Genomic DNA, 18,042 nt, shown 5'->3' on the forward strand with positions numbered 1-18,042 from the left:
GTTTCTTTGTTTAGTCAATAGGACAAAAAAGCCTGTTTCTTTCCCAGTTTGACCAGCACCGCGTGGGAGTCGTTCATCTGCAGCGGGGAGGGAAAAGCCATTGTGGTTTGAGAGCTGCTCAGCGCCTTTGTAGAAATGAAGCGATGCATTTGAAGCAATACTACAAAGGCTCAGTGCCTTTGTAGAAATGAAGCAACCCTGCACAAGACCCTGCGGACAGCACCGTCGTTACCACAGGCAGAGCCTGCCTGCACTCATGGCACCTGCCATGCTCAGCTCTTCCCCGCCAAGCCCGGTGCTGCTCATGGTACAACTTATCTGGAGCTTCCCTTCACCCCCCCCAGCTCTACATAGAATCATAGAATAGTTTGCATTGGAAGGTCATCTAGTCCAAGGTCATCTAGTCCAAGCCCCCTGCAATGAGCAGGGACATCTTCAACTAGATCTGGTTGCTCAGAGCCTATTGCATCACCCTGGGGACCCTGAGCGGTAAACAGAGATAAATATTTTGCCATGCATGTGTGTGCAACAGCACAAGGGGGAAAGTCAGCCCACGCATCTGGTGCACACTCTTAGTATAGTGTGGCTGGGTTTGTTTCCCTTGTTCCCCTCCATTGCTGACCTGCCGGGGTTGCCCACCCATGACACTGCTGCCAGGTTCTGGTGTCTGCCAGGACCACAGCGGCATGGTGGGGAGGAGCCCAGGGCAGAGACGGAGCAAACTCCTGTCACTTGTGACACCCTCATCACAGGCAGGGTGACATATGGTGCCTGTGCGGGGTTTGGCAGGGCCTGACTAGCACCAGTCCCTCTGCGGTGGCTCTGTCCTCACCAGCAAGGAGCTGGGTGGAGGCTGCACCTGGGGACACGGGTCTGGGGAGCTTGGCCTAGGACGTCCTGCTTGCATTGGGCTATCACTGCTGTGTCTGAGCTCTGCCCTGTGGGTCCCCACCTGTGGGACACACAAACATGGCTGTGGCCGTGACACTTGCTCAGGGGCAGCTGCAGGATGCCCCGGCGCAGGCAGCCCTGCCTGCCATCAGGTTCTTGATGGGAAGATTTGATAACTGTTTCTTTTTTTTATCCCCAAGGAAAAGGGCTGGTGGACATCCCTACAGCCAGCACGTCCCTACCTGGTGTCTTCTTGGGCTTGCAGACAGCCCCCAGACCTCCTCCATGGGCAGGAGAACATTTTCAGCAGCCAAAAGAAACCAAACATTCGTGCCTGGACCTGTCTGAGGATGGGGTGTCCCTGGCTGCCCACGGTACGGGACGGCAGATTTGTGGGGTCCCTCAGACCATTGCAGGGATGCCCTGGGGGGAAACGGGGCACACGTGCCCAGGAGAGGCTTCAGGGCAGCAGCACTCACTGCTCCCAGTGCTGGCCCCTGGACCCGGCTGCAGCCGCAGGGCAAGTGGGAGCTGCGTGTCCTCCCTGCCCTGCCTCCATGGGGCCAGGCTGCAGCAGGATGTGGGAATGAATGAAGGAAAAATGGTTGGTTGCTGAAATTGCACAGGCACAGAGCAGCCCAGGCTCCCTGCCGTGGGGACGTGCTGGTCCATGTGCCCAGCCCTCGTCTACAGCTGGGGAAACTGAGGCAGAGCAGTTAAACAGTCTCATTGCGTGGGTGGGTTTTGATCGCTCCCTGGGACATGGCTGCAGCATGGCTCCGCCTCCAGTGCAGGCTCTCTGCCTGTACAGCCATCTCTGCCCCTTCAGCTGCCTGTTCCTGCCTGGGGCACGGCCCTGCTTGGCATGATCCTACCTCTTAGCAAAGGTGACCAGAAGTGCCCCGATGACAGGGCAGGAGGAGGGGGCCACTTCCACCATGTCTGCACCCACTGCTGCACCGGGGTCTGATGAGGGGACACTTTGGGTCTAAGGGCACCCACATGGCGAGTGCGGCCCCCCCAGGCTGCTGGCCAGGAACCCAGCCCCTGCTCTGGTCCCCAACGGCTGCTTCTCCGAGAGGAGAGGGAGGAAACAGGGTCAGTATCCACCATGGGCAGCTGCCTCTTTACGTAATGCGGGGAGTAAAGTCACGCTCCCCGTGGCATGCAGCTGTGGAGCAAAGCAGGAATTTTGGGAGCCCCACCCGTCCCCGTCACACTGGGTCTCCCCATGAGGGAGCATCTGGCTTCAATCAGCTGTACCTTGGAAGAGGCTTGGTTGGCTGCACAGGCAGCTGTGAGCACCCGCGCCAGGCTGGGGTCACGGCCGCAGGGAGACATCGGACCTGGCAGGGACCTGGCAAGATGCCGGAGCACAGCCAGGATGTTGTGCTCGATTCCGCCCATGATGGTGATGTTGGGGGCACCTGGCTCAGCCATGGCCCCAGTGTCCTCCTGGGAACAAGCCAGGATGGTGCAGCAGAGGCTCACCCACCCCTGCCCCTGCCATATCCCCGCAGAGGGGAGGGCAGACCCAGTCCCTTGCCACCTGGGAGTGGATCTTTGCTCCACCGTGCCTCAAGTGCCAGTGGAAAACAAGACTATCCCATGGCCACAGCCAGGAAGGAGCAACAGGGAGCACTGAGCACGTGTCAGGTAATGCTGCTAAGGCAGGAGGCAGTTTTATCTCTGCCAAGAGCAGAAAAGCGATGGCGAGCTGGAGCCTGGGATACACACAGGGCTGCGGCAACAAGGCACAGGGATGGTCTGGGGCAGGAGAACACCCACAATGAGGGACCAAGGGGATGAGCAAGAGGTACCAGGTGCCAGCTCACAGGTCTGAGATGCACCAGGCACCCACTTAGCCAAGACAGCCCTGCATGGCCCGGCTCCCCGTCCTAGTGAGGACCAGCCTCAGGACCCCGGGGGCTTCTCCAGGTCACCACATCCTCAGTTCATCTCCCAGGGATTTGCACTGGCAAGAGCAGGACAGTGGGTGCAGGGTGTGTGGGCTGACAGCACGCTAGGCGCCGGAGCTACTGCAAACCACCCAGGGCAGCAAGGACCTGTGACAGGCAGAGCAGTTTCTGACTGTGTGGCAGGGACGAAAAGCAAAAAGCACAAAACGTACGGGCGGGGGGCCCAAGATGCGGCTGTTCCTGCTGGCGTTTGGGATAATTGCTCTGCTGGGAGAGTAGCCCTTCTCTAAGGGGGGTAGCTGGGCATGCCGCCCAGCCTCCAAGGGCGTGAGAAGGGCATGGGCAGGAGAAGAGAGAGAAACTACAAATAGACCTGAGTGACTGGATCCTTCCCAAACCGCATGGCTGAGGACACAGAGGATGAGATTCTGCATCCCTTGAGGCAGCTCGGGGGCCAGGCACGTCTCCGGGTTGAGCCCAGGCAAGGGCCAAGCACACCCTGCTCCTGATAACAGCCCCGCATCACCAGGCTCTGGCAGCGGGGACCCCTTGTGTGGTCTCATCCTGGTACCTGTGATAAAAGCCTGGTGACATGAGTGCTGACTATGCAGTGTTACACCTGGGTTTGACAACCTCAAGCGTGGAGGGGCTGAGTTGAGGTGGGTCAGCAGGAGCTGTCCTGGCCGGGGACAGCAGACACCTGCTCCAGCTGTTCCCAGTGCGGACCACAGCTTCACACAGCAGTTTCCAGATGTGATCAGAGCCCTGGAGGAGCATTCACAGATCTGCAAACCCAGCTCTAGTAGGACCAGAGCCTGAAGGGAAGATGTTCACCCACATCACCCAGCACATCGCTTGCAGACCTGGCCACAAACCCAGGCCTCATGGCCCCCGGACCGCCACTGCAGTGGTGCCAGCCCCCACAGTTAAGGGTGACAAAGTGGACACAGCCCAGACACACAGGTGAGGGTCAGGCATGGGCCAGACCCATCAGGGACCCAGAAACAGCATGGCCAGGCTAGGGCCAGCAGCTCGAGGTCAGCCCTGCAGCTCCCAGGGGGACCCTGGTCCCAGCAGGCCCATCACTCTTCCGGAGCTCCCCTAGCACCCTGGCAGCAGTCCTGCCGGAAGCGGGCCCGAGGCCAGCTCTGCTGGGCCATGGCCGGGATCTTCCCCTGGGACGGGGCAGCGGCAGCCGCTGGGCAGGGGGAGAGCGGCCCTGGCTCTGCACAGAGCAGCATTGAGCGGGGACAATGACCCTCTCTTTCCTTTGAAAGCCCTCACAGGCTCCGCATCCAAGCAAAGGCATGAAAGGGGAACAGACGGCAATTATCGCCCCCCTCCTTGCCTTGTGTGGGACTCGTGGCTGCCCTAAGCACCACTTGAAAGAGGCTGCATCAAAGACCCCCCTCCCAACTGCGGGGGGACTTGGCCCAGGTCCCCCTCCTGGCTCCACTCCGGGCAGGGGAGGCACGGACAGCTCACCCCCAGAGGGCTCTGCAGGGTGCAGGGGGTCCCAGCTCACCCCACAGCCTGTCTGTGCCAAGGGGCAAAAGAAGGTGCCTCCAGCCAGCGTAGAGCCCCAGGTTTGCCCCGAACGGGTGCTGCCACCCTCGGTGCAGGGCAGAGGGACATACGCCGCAGCGCACCGTGCCAGCGAGGTCCCCTCTGGCTGCCCCTGCAGGAAGGAGTCACTGCAGAGCACCACAGCCACTGTTGCCCACAGCCATGGGGGCCAGCTCTGAGGGAGGGGACTTAAAAAGAAATAAGAGGTTGTGAACTACACCAGCACCACCTGAGGAGTACAAGCCCCCAGCACAGCTTCTGGAGGAGCAGCCAGATGCTGTGGAGGTGCAGGTGGCTTCATGACCCCATCCCACAGCAGTGAGGAGAGTCCAGCAAGTCCCCAGCCCCAGAGCACAGGGAAGCCCAGAGGGGATGGGAAAGGGCATGGGAACATGGCCGGGAGCAGAGACCCCCTGGGCTCCTTGTGCTCAGGCTGTGATTGTGCAACCTCAGCTCAGCCCACATCCCATGGGACAGGACAGTCAGGAACTCCAAGGCTCACAGCAGTAGATGGGCTGATTTAGGCAGAGACAGAAGGATAAATTAAATAGTTCACCCCACTTTATTACCGCTACAGACAGGTGACCCTCCTCATAAAGAGGGTCACTTTTAATTAAACCTCAGGCAAAACAGGCACTGGACACCAGAGGTGGCATCATGAGATGGCAGGCACTGATATCCAGGGGACAACTAACACCCTACTCCTGCAGATAGGGGACATGACTAGCCATGGCCTTGCTCCTCCTCCTCCCTCTCCCTAGTACTGTGCTGATCCCCACTCTAGGACAGGGCAGCAGGCACAAGGGTAGAGCAGGGATTCATGCCTTGCAGTGAGTCAAGATCAACCTCAAAGAGAGGAGCTGGATTGGACAGACAGCACTGGACAGATAAAAACAGGAGTGAGAAAGGAATTGGTCTGCATGGTGCCCAGCCATGCTGCAGGTCCGGCACCTTCTGCCCAGGACAGTGCATTGTGCTGCAGCATCGTGCCAGGAGGGTCAGAGCATGAAACAACCCTGGAGAGAAAGGTCCTGGTCTTGGAGCTATGGAGGGCCAGGCCTGTGCTACATGGGGATTCAGAAGGATCTCCTATGGAAGTACCATAAATACCAAGTACCAAGCCACAGTGGAATACATCGTTCAGCTCAAGCATCATCGCTGAGCTGGGTGGGAAGGAGGAGGTATCCTTGAGATGCACCAGTCTAACAGGACCCATGCTTAGATCACCACCACCACCCCAAGAGACCTGGAGAGGGGTGCAGTTCACACTCAGGATGTCACCCCGAGGAGCCAGCATACACCACCAGGACAGGCAAAGCTGCCATTTCTCCACTAGGAGATGTGCAAAGGAAAGAGCCCGTCAGCCTCCACTCCGTCACCCATGTTCAGTTAAATACAAAACCTTGTCCTAAAGCCCCTCTGTGATGTCAGGCTTGTATTAGCATCCTCATGCTCTAGGACATCACCTCTCCTCATGTCATCATGAAAAAAAAAAATATAAGCCTGGCACTCATAAGGAAACATTTGCCAGGTCAAGCCAAACAAAGGGATGTAGAGGTGTCTGCCTCAATCTGTAAATAGCCTGAAACAGCAGCTCAGAGGTACGGGCTACCTCGTTTGGGTCTATGGCTCATTAACTACAGGAGCCTGCAGACGTGTAAACAGCAACTATAGCATCACTACCGCAAACTGGAAAGAGGGATTATACCAGGAGGAGCACCAGCTCGGGCACTGCTTTGGCCCAGTATAGTGTCACTGGCAGGCAGAACTCAGGCAGCAGAGAGGGGCCAGGCACGCCCATTTGATTTTCAATCTTGTCCTCCGACAGCAGGACAAGCAGGGGACAGGCCACCCTTCAACAGCCAGGCTTGCCTGGAGATGCCGGCTGGAGTGTTGAAGATGCATCATCTTTTTCTGAGAGCAGCCAAAATCCAGCCTAAGTCAGGCCAAGAGCACAGCAGCTCCCCCTGCGCAGGCAGCATGGGCAGCAGCCGTTTCCCCCAGCACGTTGGGGATCACGGGGACGGGGGTACACTCCCTGCAGTCCGTTTAGAGACAGAAAAGGAGCAGCTTGAGAGCAGCACGGCTGGAAAGCCAAGCAGCAGAGCAGCGTGGGGATGCTCCCCAGGCAGGGTTGGGGAAGTGCCTTCCCGGCTTCCTCCAGCAGAGGTGCCACTGACAGCTCCAGACCTGGAGATACGACACCTGGAGCAACGGGTGCAAGGGGTTTTGGGCAAGAGTCCCATGAAACCCCCGGGGAAGCTCAAGGACAGGGAGCAGGGAGATGGGTGCTAGATGAAGGTGGAGTCCAGCTGGCTTGTTTCATGGTTATTGCGGGCACGAGCCTCAAAGAGCTGCTTGATCAGGGCGGATTTCTCCTGCTCCAACTGGGTGATGCGTTCGCTCTTGTCAGTCACCTCCTGCATGGGACAGAGGAGGAAAATGCTGCTTAGAGGAGGAAAACACTGGCGTTTGCTGCGCTGCGGGTGCCGGGATGTCAACGCCAGCAGTGAGCCCAGCCCTGGCAGGGGCATCATGGGTGCCCTTCCCCAGCAGCCCTGCTCACAGACCCCAGCCGCAGCATCTGCACCCTCTCGTGACCTGCATTTGTCAGTCTTTTCCCTCTGGCAGAGATGCCCCATCCCTGCCCAAGGACCCTCACCCAGCAAACAGCTGGACACAGCTGCATCACGGGGGGTTTCCAGGTGCAGCCTACATGCCCTTCTCTGGAATGACCAAGGTTGGCCAAGCTGAAGGAACAGTTTCCACTGCCTTGTATTCCTTCCCCAGCCCCATCCCACCCCTCGTCCTCTCCCAGCCCCCCCCAGGGGATCTCCTCCCCCTGTACCCCCACTCACCTTGGTGAGAAGTCGGTTTTGCTCCTTCAGCATGTTGATGGCTTGCTGGGAGCCTGCTGAGGCTGGGGACACCACGGGGACCAGCCTGCTCAGAGCTGAGGAGGGGTTTGCTGGCTGCAGAGAAGATGAAGGGATGAGACATCGAGCCTCCTTCCCAGTGGCCCACCCCTGCCTTTCTCCAAGGCCAGAAGCTGTTTCTGTGGCACACGGAGAACTGAGAGAAGCCCTGCACAGGATTAAGACCCCAGCACAGGCCATCGCAGGGTCTCCAGCAAGGCAGGCAGAGGTGGGAAGCTTTCCTGCCAGTGTGCCCGGCTCCTGCCAGGAGCCCGGCAGGACAGCCAGCTCCAAGAGGGCTAACTCGGCACCTCAGCAGGATGGTTTCCTTATTCACTTGACAATGGCTACACCTTTTTAGGGATCTGCTTTAGTCCTCAAATACCTTGAGCACCCTCCAGCCCAGCTCGGGACCAGCTATGCTGTCCTCTGGGCTGTCCCCCATCCCCTATCTTTCCCACGGAGCCAAGTCACCTCCCCAGAGTCTGGGGAAACTCTGGCAGCTCCGATGTCAGCCCAGGTACCAGCATAAGTGGGGGGACAGGATGGGTCCCAAGCTCATGCAAACAACCACATGCTGCTAATCTGCTGTTCTCACCTTGCTGGCAGTGGAAAGGAGGTCACCCAGGCAGCGGTTCACTTCCTGCAGCTTGGGGACCAGGCGCCCCAGCTGGCTCTGGCTGCCCTCAGGGAGGAATTCCTGGGGGATGGGGAGGAAGAAGAGGCTGGGGGTTACCATGGGCCGGCTCCAGGTCCAGCCAAGCCCCAGCCTGGTTCTCCAAACCCACAGAGCAGCCCCAGACCCTCCCAAGCAGATGGGCACCCCAAGAACAAGCCCCAGACTCACAGCACTGGTTTTGTTCTTCCCCAGGAGCCTCTGGCGTTCCTGCATAAACTGGATGTGCTGGTGGTACCACTCCCGGGCACGCTCTACTAGCTCTAGACCCTGCAGCAGGAAATCCTTCTCCTGTTCCAGCTCCTTCATGTGCTTCAGCTGCAGGACAGAGCATGCAGAGATGTTACCCCCTTCCCACCAAGGCCTTGTCAAGCCCCAGGAGCTGGTTTCTTCACAAGGTGCAGAGGGAAATGGATATGGGCAGGGGGTCTCAGCCCTTCTCCCCACAAAAAGCCATGGAAGAGGGGGACGATGGCTGCTGTCTGGTGCTGCTCTGGGGGAAGAGTTCTCCAGTTTGGGAGAACAATCGAAGTAGGTGAAGGACAGTCAGGCCACCTCCACCCTCCTGCTCCCCACTGTAGAAGCAGGTTTCTCTACCTCATATTTATCCAGGGACACAGCAAGAGCAGGGCCTGCAGCCGCTCCCTAAATCCCCCCACGGCTGTGAGTGTCAGCCAGCAGCACAAACACACACGGCTTTCAATGAGTGGCAAGCAGCCGAGCCAAGCGTGCAGACTGGAAGCTGGGGGAAAACCTGCAGCCCTGTTTCCCCAGCGCTCTGCTCTGTTCCCCGCTCTGCTTTACCCTGGAGGCACCTCAGAGCTGAGCAGAGCACAGCATACCTTTCTGCTGAGTGTCTCTGCAGGACTTTCAGGTTCAAGCACCAGCATCACCCGGAGAGGGACGTGTGGACATTTATGTGCCTGGAGGGCTGCTATGAGGGTGCCTGGGGCTCCTGCCCCCGGACCAGCCCCCTGGGACAGGCAGAGCAGGACCCTGCACCAGGTCGCAGCACAGCCAAGGCTGCTGCAGGGCAGGTGGCTCGGCCCCTCCATCAACAGTGGGGCTGGAGCAGCAGTCTTTGCCCCAGGGGACACGGGGTCCCCTGCTCCACTGCCACCTTCTTCTCCTGCAGCCCCTCGGCACCGCGCTGCCACCGGCAATCACAGAGGTGGCAAGAGAAGAGGGGACATCCCTGAGGAACAGAGCAACCAGTGCAGCGACCCTTTCATCAGCCTTCACCCAGTGAGCCCAGGGCTCCCGCTCCCCTTCTTCCAAGCCGTGCCAGCCTGCTCCCCTGGCTCCTGCCCCCCTGTTTCCATGCCAAGAACATGGGGAGCTGCCTGCCTTGCTGCCTCTGCCACAACACAGCCTGGCCTCCACTGCCCATGGCACAGACTGGGCTCTAGGAGAGTCTCCTCCAGGCACCAGTGGGACTTTGATCACCCAAAAGCTGCTGGATGCTCAGGAACCTCTCCTGCTGCTTTGGAGAGCACCTGGAGGGGGATGAGTCAGCTCAGAAGTGACCCTGAAATATACCCCCTCACCCCCAGGGGAGAGTGAGACCATACCAAGACCTTCTCCAGGCTGCCAGCACGTCCCCATCCCCACTGCCAGCCCCGAAGCCTCCCAACTGCCCCACGCCAGCCACCCTTTACGCCAGGGCTGCTCTTGCTCCTGCTGCTCCTGGAAATGCTCTTTGCAGTACAACAGCCCCCGCCCCCTCCCCCCCGCTTGGATGGACAGATGGACCAAAGGGGACGTACCCACAGGAAGAAGCACAGAGCCTTGGTGCTACGCAGGCTGTTGCTGAGGGGCATGAAGAAGGTGCTGTACGTGGCAAGGACCCCCACCCAGCTCGGGCTGCAGCCCACAACCGGCTGGCCTGCTCTGGTCCCACCAGCCTTGCTGGCCAGCACGGTGACTGGAGGAAGAGGCAGTATCCCACAGAGCAGTGGGACATCACTGGCTCTGCTGGATGCGGGGACAGACGGCATCTCGCTAAGGATGGGTTGCTCCGGGGGTAGAGGCAGCTTCTGAGGCAGGAGGAAGATGGAGCACTGGACTTGGCTGGTGCTACCCGGGGTAGAAGGGGAGGGGACAGTGCCATTCCCTGGGCTGCCTACAAATGAAAGCGCTCAGTTTCTCACAGAAGGTCTCATCCCAGCTACCCCTGTGGCCATGGGGAAATCAGGCCGATCAATGATGGACTGGCTGAAAAACACCAGCTGAGCAGATACCAGCTGTGGTGGTGCAAAGGGTCCTGGGGCTGCAGCACAGCCCCCACACCTCCGCTTCACTGCTCAGGATGAACCCATCCTAGTGCACCCCGGGATGCAGGACGAATATCAGCCCCATCCTTCCAAGGGCTTTAGGCAAATTAGCCCAATCACAGCTGAGTGCCTCATCCCAACATCCCCCCAGGGTCGGGGGGGGGGGGGGGGGGCGGGGAGAGGTGACAGCACCACCCTGCACAGGTTTGGGTCCTTGCTGGACCCAAACCTGCTCCAACTGTCTCTGTACACTCAGAAGTGGGAATAGTACCCAAAGGCTCCTGCCAGGGTGCCAGGAAGGCTTCTCACCTGCGGGACAGGGACAGACACCCCCTCTCCAGGGGAAGGAGCACGCTAAAGGCAGTGCAGCACTCAGGTACACGGGGAGGGAGGAAGAAAGGCAGAGGACCTCCCTCCCACTGCCCTCACAACAATGTAGGGAAAGAGAAGCAAGGGCAACACAAGCCCAGAGCAAGAGCACTTGTAGCAGAGCTGAGAACAGACCCCAGCTCTCAGCGAGACATGCTGGCCACCAGCCCCTCCTCACCAGTACCAAGCAGGGCCCTGAGCTCATGGCAGCGATGGGCTCCAGCCTGGAGCTGCATGCAGAGCCTTGCCAGGGCAGGAGGGACCTTGCCCTCTCCAAAGCAGCAACTCCCAGCCACCAAAATCCTGAGGACCAGAGACATCCATTCCCAGACACACACGTCTACATCTACTATGCCTTGCCAGCAGAGACCCCCTCAGCCCAAGAGCGGCCCAACCCCTTGCATGGCTGCAAGCCCAGCAAATCATGTGTGCACAACGCCCTCCCTCCCCAGGCCAGGCATCAGAGCATGTTATGTTCCCCAAAGCCAGCGCCAGGCTGTAACTGATGCTGCCCCGCTGGGCTTGGGGAGCAGGATGACACCAGGGTGTGAGGGGTGGGGGTGCAGAGGTGACAGTTGCAGCCTTGGCAGCAGCTCCAACACCGGCCAGAGCTCATCCTGCTGATCACTCATCCTGCAGGCTGGGTCCTGGCTCTCTTCCCAGGAAAATTTAGCTAGAGCTTGTGGGCAACATGCCCAGGCAGCTCCTCCATCCCACCTGGGAGCAGTGCAGATCCCTTCATCCAGGCAATCTGATCCAAGCCTCTCCACTCAGGGACAGGGAGAGGGGAGCAGATCCCTCTGTCCTGGGCTGCCTGGCTAAATTCAGTGCTGATTTCCCCGCATTACTGGCAAAAAGTCTCTCGGGAGCCAGAAGGATCAGCATGCTTGAGCCCTGACCTACAGACAACATCTGGTAGGGGACACAGCCCGGCACCACCACTTGCCAGCGCAGAGTGTACCTGACCTTTGCTGGAGTGCTTGAGAGGCCCAGCGACCCACCTGCTCCTACACCTACATGTTTGCCTTTCCCTGCCCAAGTTTTTGCCCATGGAGAAGGCAGCCGTGCGGTCAAACGCTGGCTTCGTGGGCTGACCCCATGCCGGGGGAAGGCAGGGGAACACGTGCCTCCTCCCTGTCTGGCGTGATTCAGGACAGAAAGCACCCCGGAAGTAATGGCAGGACCTCCACATACATCAACAGAGCTTTGTATCCAAAATACTAGGATCTGCCCAACACCCCATGGCTCACACGTGCAGGGTGGGCAGGGGGGAGCCACAGGCCAAACAGAGCTGGTGTCAGCAGTGAGGGACCCCTGCAATCCACCTTCCCGCAGGGACTATGGGCTCCTTTGCTGGAGGCCATGACAGGGCTGTCCCCTTACCATGCTGAAGTCCACACCATTGGTGATGGTGTGTCTCCGGTGTTCTGCACGTCCCCTCTGATGCCTCCGAGTGTCCCCAGCCCCTGGATGGCTGCCGTCTCCCTGGGACTGCCCAGCAGCCTTAGCATCACCACCTGTAACAGAGGAAAGCATGAGGCCACCAGCCACTTGCAACAAAAACCTCCCCACAGCCACTTCTATGGGACTATCTGCACGGTGGTCTTGCAAATGGACGCAGCAGGGAGCAGCTGAGCAAAGCACCGGCCCGAGCACCTGCTCGCATCTTTGTATGGGCATGGCAGGCTTCAGCAATGACTTACTTGGCTGCACCCGGCTGGCAACAGACCTCAGTGGTCATTTTCTCCAAGAAGCAGGCAGCTTCCAGGCAATGCTGTTTCAGTTAAACCATTTCAATTAAACCATTAGTGATATTGCCTACCCTCGTCCTGTCCTCACAGGACCCCTGGCTCCCGCTCAGGTGGCACAGGCTTTGCCAGGAACCCAGCTTCTCCTGAAGGCAGCTCCTGCTTGGTGATGGGCTTGACCATGCAGATTTCCCCCCCAAGGCCCCGTGCCTACAGCCTAACCATAGAGTAAATCAGGCTGTAGATTTTCCAAAATTTTATTAAAATCCCAACATCCTATCTTGCAAAAGACTGATCTACTACAAACACATGACGCTGGTGCAAATCCATGCATAACCTATTTTTGCAGATTAAGTTCATACTGGCAGGTTTTCGGCTGGATCAGACACCTCCTGCCTGTGCTGCCTGTACACCGAAGCAGGTATTGGCTGGGCACCTGCAGTAAAATCAGTACAAGCCCCGCACCACCCACCCTGGCAAACTCACCAGAAATGCAGCCCTGCAGACACGGCCAAGTCAGCTCAGATCCCCGCTTCTGGCCGAGCTGGCGGAGCACTGCCCTGCCGCCCCAAACCACAGTGCCAGGGCAGCCAAGGGTGCAGCCAGCACCCTCCCTAGACATACCTTGGCAGCAAGCCTGCTGCACCTCCCTTCTTGCCCCAGTCCCCTGCCAAGTCCCCAGCAGACCCTGCCTCGTGCTCACCCCTTCGCTCTTGCAGCTCACCCCGCTCTCTGCACACAGCTCTCCTCAAGAGTTTCTTCCCCAGCCTGGCTTTGAAACAAGAGCAGCGTGGAGGCAGGCAATCAAAGGCAGGCAGTGAGGCAGCTGGGGAAGACATCTCCTCCTCGGGACTGCTCCCTGCTTATCTCCCGGGCACCCCCACCCACCGCCACATCCTTCTCCCATGGGTTGGGCAAGTACCAGCTCCCAGGTGCCAGAGCTGCCTGGCACAGGCCTATAGCACATTCCCTGCTGTGGGCACGAAGGGCTGCGGGTGCCAGGACACGGCACGTAGCATTGCCTGGGCTGGCACATCACTGCCCGCTGTTCCACAAGTCTCCTCAGACGAGCACACGGACACGATGGAAGACGGATACAGGGCAAGAGAGGGAGCTGCAGGAGCCACCCTTCACCTTGAAGGCAACGAGGTCTGGGAGAGTTGCACCATGCTGGGGCTGCCTGCGCTGCCATGTCTGCGCTGGTTCAGCAACAGGAGCTGGACTCAGGCTCAGGGGGCAGCAAGCAACGCTATACAAGCACCTCGCTCAGCCTGTCACTTGGTGTCACTGGGAAAGAAGCCACCGTAGCACAGGAAAAATCCTCCTTCTGGTCCATCATGGCATCCCGCTTCTCCTACCAGCAAGTGCTCCGGCGTAGACAGGTCTCCAGCATGTCAATAAAAAAAAAAGTCTTTGATATCGCCCATTCATCTGTTTTGCCAACTGTCTTTGGTTTCATACACCCATATCTACCTGGGAGGAACCCAGCAAGACCAGTGCAACCACGCACATGTTATCCTAACAGAACTGTAGCACACCCTGCTTGGGAAGCTGAGGAACAGCCTCAAAACCAAGCGTAGCTTCAATAGGAAGAATCCCAAAGCAAAGCCAGGAGCACCTCTGGGAAGAGCTGCAGGGTAGAAACATGTTAAAAAGGCTTTCACTGCTGTTACTTGTAAGTGCCAGGTTGAGCTGAGCTGAACCTGTGATAAGAAAGTGCTCCCTGGTCAAACAATTGAGCTCTGTGCACCCGAGCTGACAATGTAGTGGCTAAAACAGGACTCCTGCTAATGAGCTGGGATCAGTTCTTCTTAGGCAAAGAGCAGGACCAGCTCACCAGACGTGGAAGAGATCCTGCCATGAGATATGGGATGGCCTCCTCCCTCCCAGAGCCCCTCTGCCCCTGCAGGGCACGAGCCCTGCGTTCGCCAGGCAGAGCAAGTGCCCAGGACAGAGCAGACACCTCATGGTCGTTTTACACATTTACGTACCTGTCCTTGGCAATGGCCCAGACAATAACAGCTACCTACAAACCATCCCTCCTTCCTGCTGGGGCCACCAGCTCTCCAGGCAGCTGCTAGAGCCAGGCCACCCCAGCAGCAAAGGCAAGCACTGTGCTGCAGAAGAGGCAGTGTCCAGGGCCACCAGAGCTCCTGGGCAAGGGACTTTCTGCTCTGTGCCTTAAATTCCTCAGATCTCAGCTCTCAGGGGAACCACAAAGGTAAAGACCCCCAACACCAAGACACTTGGACACTGCTGTGACAGGCCACCTAGGCACCAGTGGTAGGGAAGCCATCATGGTGACTTCCATGCCCAGCAAATTCTCCAATCTCAGCTTCACCATCCACGTGCCCGGCGGATGCTGTTGGCTCCCCAGAGACCGTGGCTGGTGCCCAGCAGCAGCTCGCGGGCTGCTCCAGCACCACCGGGCTGATGAGAGCTTCTGAGAAACTGGAAGCTGACTCTGAGCAGGGACGTCTTCAGAAGCGCTTCTGCCCGTAGGCTAATTAAGGTTAGCAGGGAAGAGGAGACAGAATCACCATCCCGCTGCTCACTACACCCCTGGATGCGCCACGAAGATCACCTGGCCCCAACCTCTGCCATCTTGCCATGATTTGCATCCAAATCACCTTCCACGCACACAGAGGACCCCTGGACCAGAAAGCACAGCTAGGGTGGCATCCTGTGCGCACCTCCTTCCCCCAAAACACACACAGGGAGTTTCCTCAGACTCTTTGCGGTTGATGAGCACTGATACACCATCTTGCTGCACTTGGTTGGGTTCATACAAAAGCTACCTCATGCAGCTGGAGGCTCAGAGCAGCCTTGAGCCCAAATGATACAATCTCAATGGAGACAGGGCTTTCTGGACCCATGGGCAGCTCTCAGCACTGAGCAGCTTTCTCCACAGCAAGAAAGAGCCGTGTCCTGCCACAGCAGTGCCCAACTCCCTCCCAATCTACCTGTTCAACCACACCCTGGGAAACCCTCCATGGTGGAAGGGAGCACTGGGCAGCTGTGCAGGATCTGGAGCTAAAAGAGACAGAATAACTCTGAGTTATAACATTCGCTAAGCTGTGGAATCAACCTGAAATTCAGGCCTGTTGCCAGAATACGGCCCTGCCCTGCAGAAAGCTGGCAGCAAGGGCTGAGGCACTAACCCTGCCCACAGGCTCAGGACATCAGTATAACATCAGCCTATAATGGAAAGATCCTCAGCAACCTGAAAGTTGCTGTAGTCATCTGCTCACTCCTTTCCAGGGCAGAGCTTTCAGTTTGCTGTTTATTTACCAAGCAGGATTTTTTTTCAGGTTTTTCCAGATTTACACTCTTGATGATAGAAGAACCAGCCTGCTTAATAATATTCCCCTAGGTGAAGCTCCAGTGATTAGTCTGGAGGCAAAATGGAAAGCTGAGAACCTCAGCCACAGTTAAAGTTTCTTCTCCACCCAACAGAAGAAGGGACTGTGAGGGAGTGGGTAGGAAGGGAAGGCAAACCAGCCCAGACAACTTTCCCAAGGTAGAGGAAGTTATCGCGCTCAAGTGTTGCAATAACAAACACCAGCTCCTCACACAGACCTTTGTGTCTGTAGATCTCAAAGCACTTCACAAATCTAGATAAAGAATTATTACCTACACCAGCTAAGTCCAGAAGCCTGGTCTCCTTCTAACTATCCTCAAATCAAGATGCCAGTGAAATAGTCTCCCCCTTGCCAAGGTCAGCGTGCCACCCAGGGGTGGGGGGGCCTGGCAGACCCAGCATGGGGACCCCAGGTCCCAAGGAAAGGGCAGAGTCCACGGGACTCGCTGGTGAGCTCTGTAGACAGAGCCCTGGCCTGGCCACCCAGACAGAGCTTGGGGACAGCAAAGCACATCTCCCTGATGCCGGTTTCCCATTTAATTATTGCTTAATTATTCATTATTATAGGGTGCCACTGAATGATCCAAACAAAAAAGTTGCATCAGGTTTCGCTATTTTTTTTTTGCCCAAAACGTGGATGAAATTGTGAACCAAGCCTTTCTGAGGGCACACCCCCCGCACGGAGCCCACCCGAGCACCCAGCTCTCCGCGACCGCGGCTCTCGCCCTGGCAAAGCTGCTCGGCTCTCAGAGACCCCAGGGCCCAGCAACTCTCCGAGAAGACCAGCCGCATTACCCACCCCCCGAGGAAGGTCACCTACAGACCTTACGCCAGGGGACAACCACGGACACGTTACGGTAAAGCCCTTAATTCTTCTTGTCACCGCTATAAACAGACAAGCACCCACGCGAGGAGAGATGTGACGGGAAGCACGAACCCGAGAGGGACAGCGGAGCAGCACGCTCTCCTTCCCGGTTTACCCGCGGCTGGAATCAAAGCCCACCAAAGCCAAAATTAAAAATGGAAGGAACTTTTGCGGAGTTTTCTACCAGCCCTGCGGGAGGAGCTTGCTGCTGGTTCAGGCCCTGAGGAGGGCACGGCTCCGCGCTGCCTGAGCACCGGAGGAAGCCGCAGGGTCCCAACCCGCCCTGCCTAACGCGAGTCCCCGGCAATGGCGCTACCCGCACCTGGGAGCTGCCCGCACCGAGCCGGGCACGTTCCTCCCCCAGCCCCGGCGCTCCCGGCCCGGCCCCGCTGGCTCACCTCGGCCGTGGGGCTGGCCGTGCCCCGGCTCCCGCTGCCCGGTGCTCTTCCCGCGCCGCTCCTCGGCACAGCGCGGGCTCGGCGGCTTCTCCGCGCTCCGCCGCCCGCCGCTGCTGCTCTCCGCCGGGCGGTCAGCACCGGGCAGGGCAGCGCGCAACCCCAGGACGAACCGCTCGAAGGTGAGGTACCCGCTGGCCGGTGCCGCCCGCCGCAGCCCCTCCATCACCCCGGCGGGCAGCTCCCGGGCTTCCGCTCCCCGCCAGCGGGACTCGATCTCCCGTAGGTGCACATAACCCCGCCGCCGGTCATCCAGGATATCGAAAAGAGTCCGCAGGCTCTGCAGGAAAACCCGGGGAAGACCCTCGGTACCGGCGGGGAGCGACCGGTCGCCGCGCTCCGGGGCCATCGCCGCCGCCGCTGCCGCCGCTCCCGAGCGTTACTCGCCGCTCCGGCCCCCGCGCTCCTATTGGTTGGTGGCAGGAGGTACCGCGCTCTCATTGGCTGGCGGCGGGCGGTCGCGCTGGCCATTGGCTGAGGGGGAGGACGGCGGTTTGAGTTCCACGCGGCGCCCGCCCCGCTCTCGGCCGGCGGGGGCGGGGGGTCCCGGTCCGAGCGGGGCGGGCTCAGGACGGTGTCTGCTCCAGCCCACCGCCAGCCGAGACCCGGCACCCTCGGTAACGGCTCCGTGACCCCGCCGGGAAGAGCCGCGCCGGCCGGTGTCCATCCGCCAGGCACAAGTCCTCATTCCCAGCAGCGCAGACCCTGCAAATCTCCTGCTTTACCGGCAGAACTCGGGGTACCGCTACCTGCGCCCAAATGCAATGGGTGCTTCTGCCGCCGGTGGTAATAATAGCTTCGGACAGTTGGATTTCTGCACCTCAAAGACACCATAACCTTGCAGACAGGAAAGCGGCTCTCTTTTGAAGCAGCGATACCTGAAGACCTCACGTCCCTAAAGATTCCAGAGCAAACGTGACTGCTGAACAGGGAGAAAAAAGACCCCAAACGTGGTGTCCGCTCTCACTGCCAGCTTTGCAAACACAGCCAAGAAATGGCAGTCT

At 58.8% G+C, this 18,042-nt stretch overlaps 1 protein-coding gene across 1 annotated transcript; it reads right to left on the minus strand.

Moving 5' to 3' along the window:
- Positions 1-4,915: 4,915 nt before the first annotated feature.
- On the minus strand, positions 4,916-17,426 carry SAPCD2 (suppressor APC domain containing 2). Its single transcript, XM_072883367.1, has 6 exons — positions 16,982-17,426; positions 11,993-12,126; positions 8,139-8,285; positions 7,890-7,991; positions 7,235-7,348; positions 4,916-6,796 (listed from the first exon to the last, which is right to left on the minus strand). Exons 1-6 carry the CDS (start codon positions 17,385-17,387, stop codon positions 6,668-6,670), a joined length of 1,032 nt encoding a protein of 343 aa, XP_072739468.1. The 5' UTR covers positions 17,388-17,426; the 3' UTR covers positions 4,916-6,667.
- Between the last annotated feature and the right edge of the window lie 616 nt (positions 17,427-18,042).

Source organism: Ciconia boyciana, chromosome 18, assembly GCF_034638445.1.
Source record: "Ciconia boyciana chromosome 18, ASM3463844v1, whole genome shotgun sequence".
In the NCBI taxonomy this organism is placed as follows: domain Eukaryota; kingdom Metazoa; phylum Chordata; class Aves; order Ciconiiformes; family Ciconiidae; genus Ciconia; species Ciconia boyciana.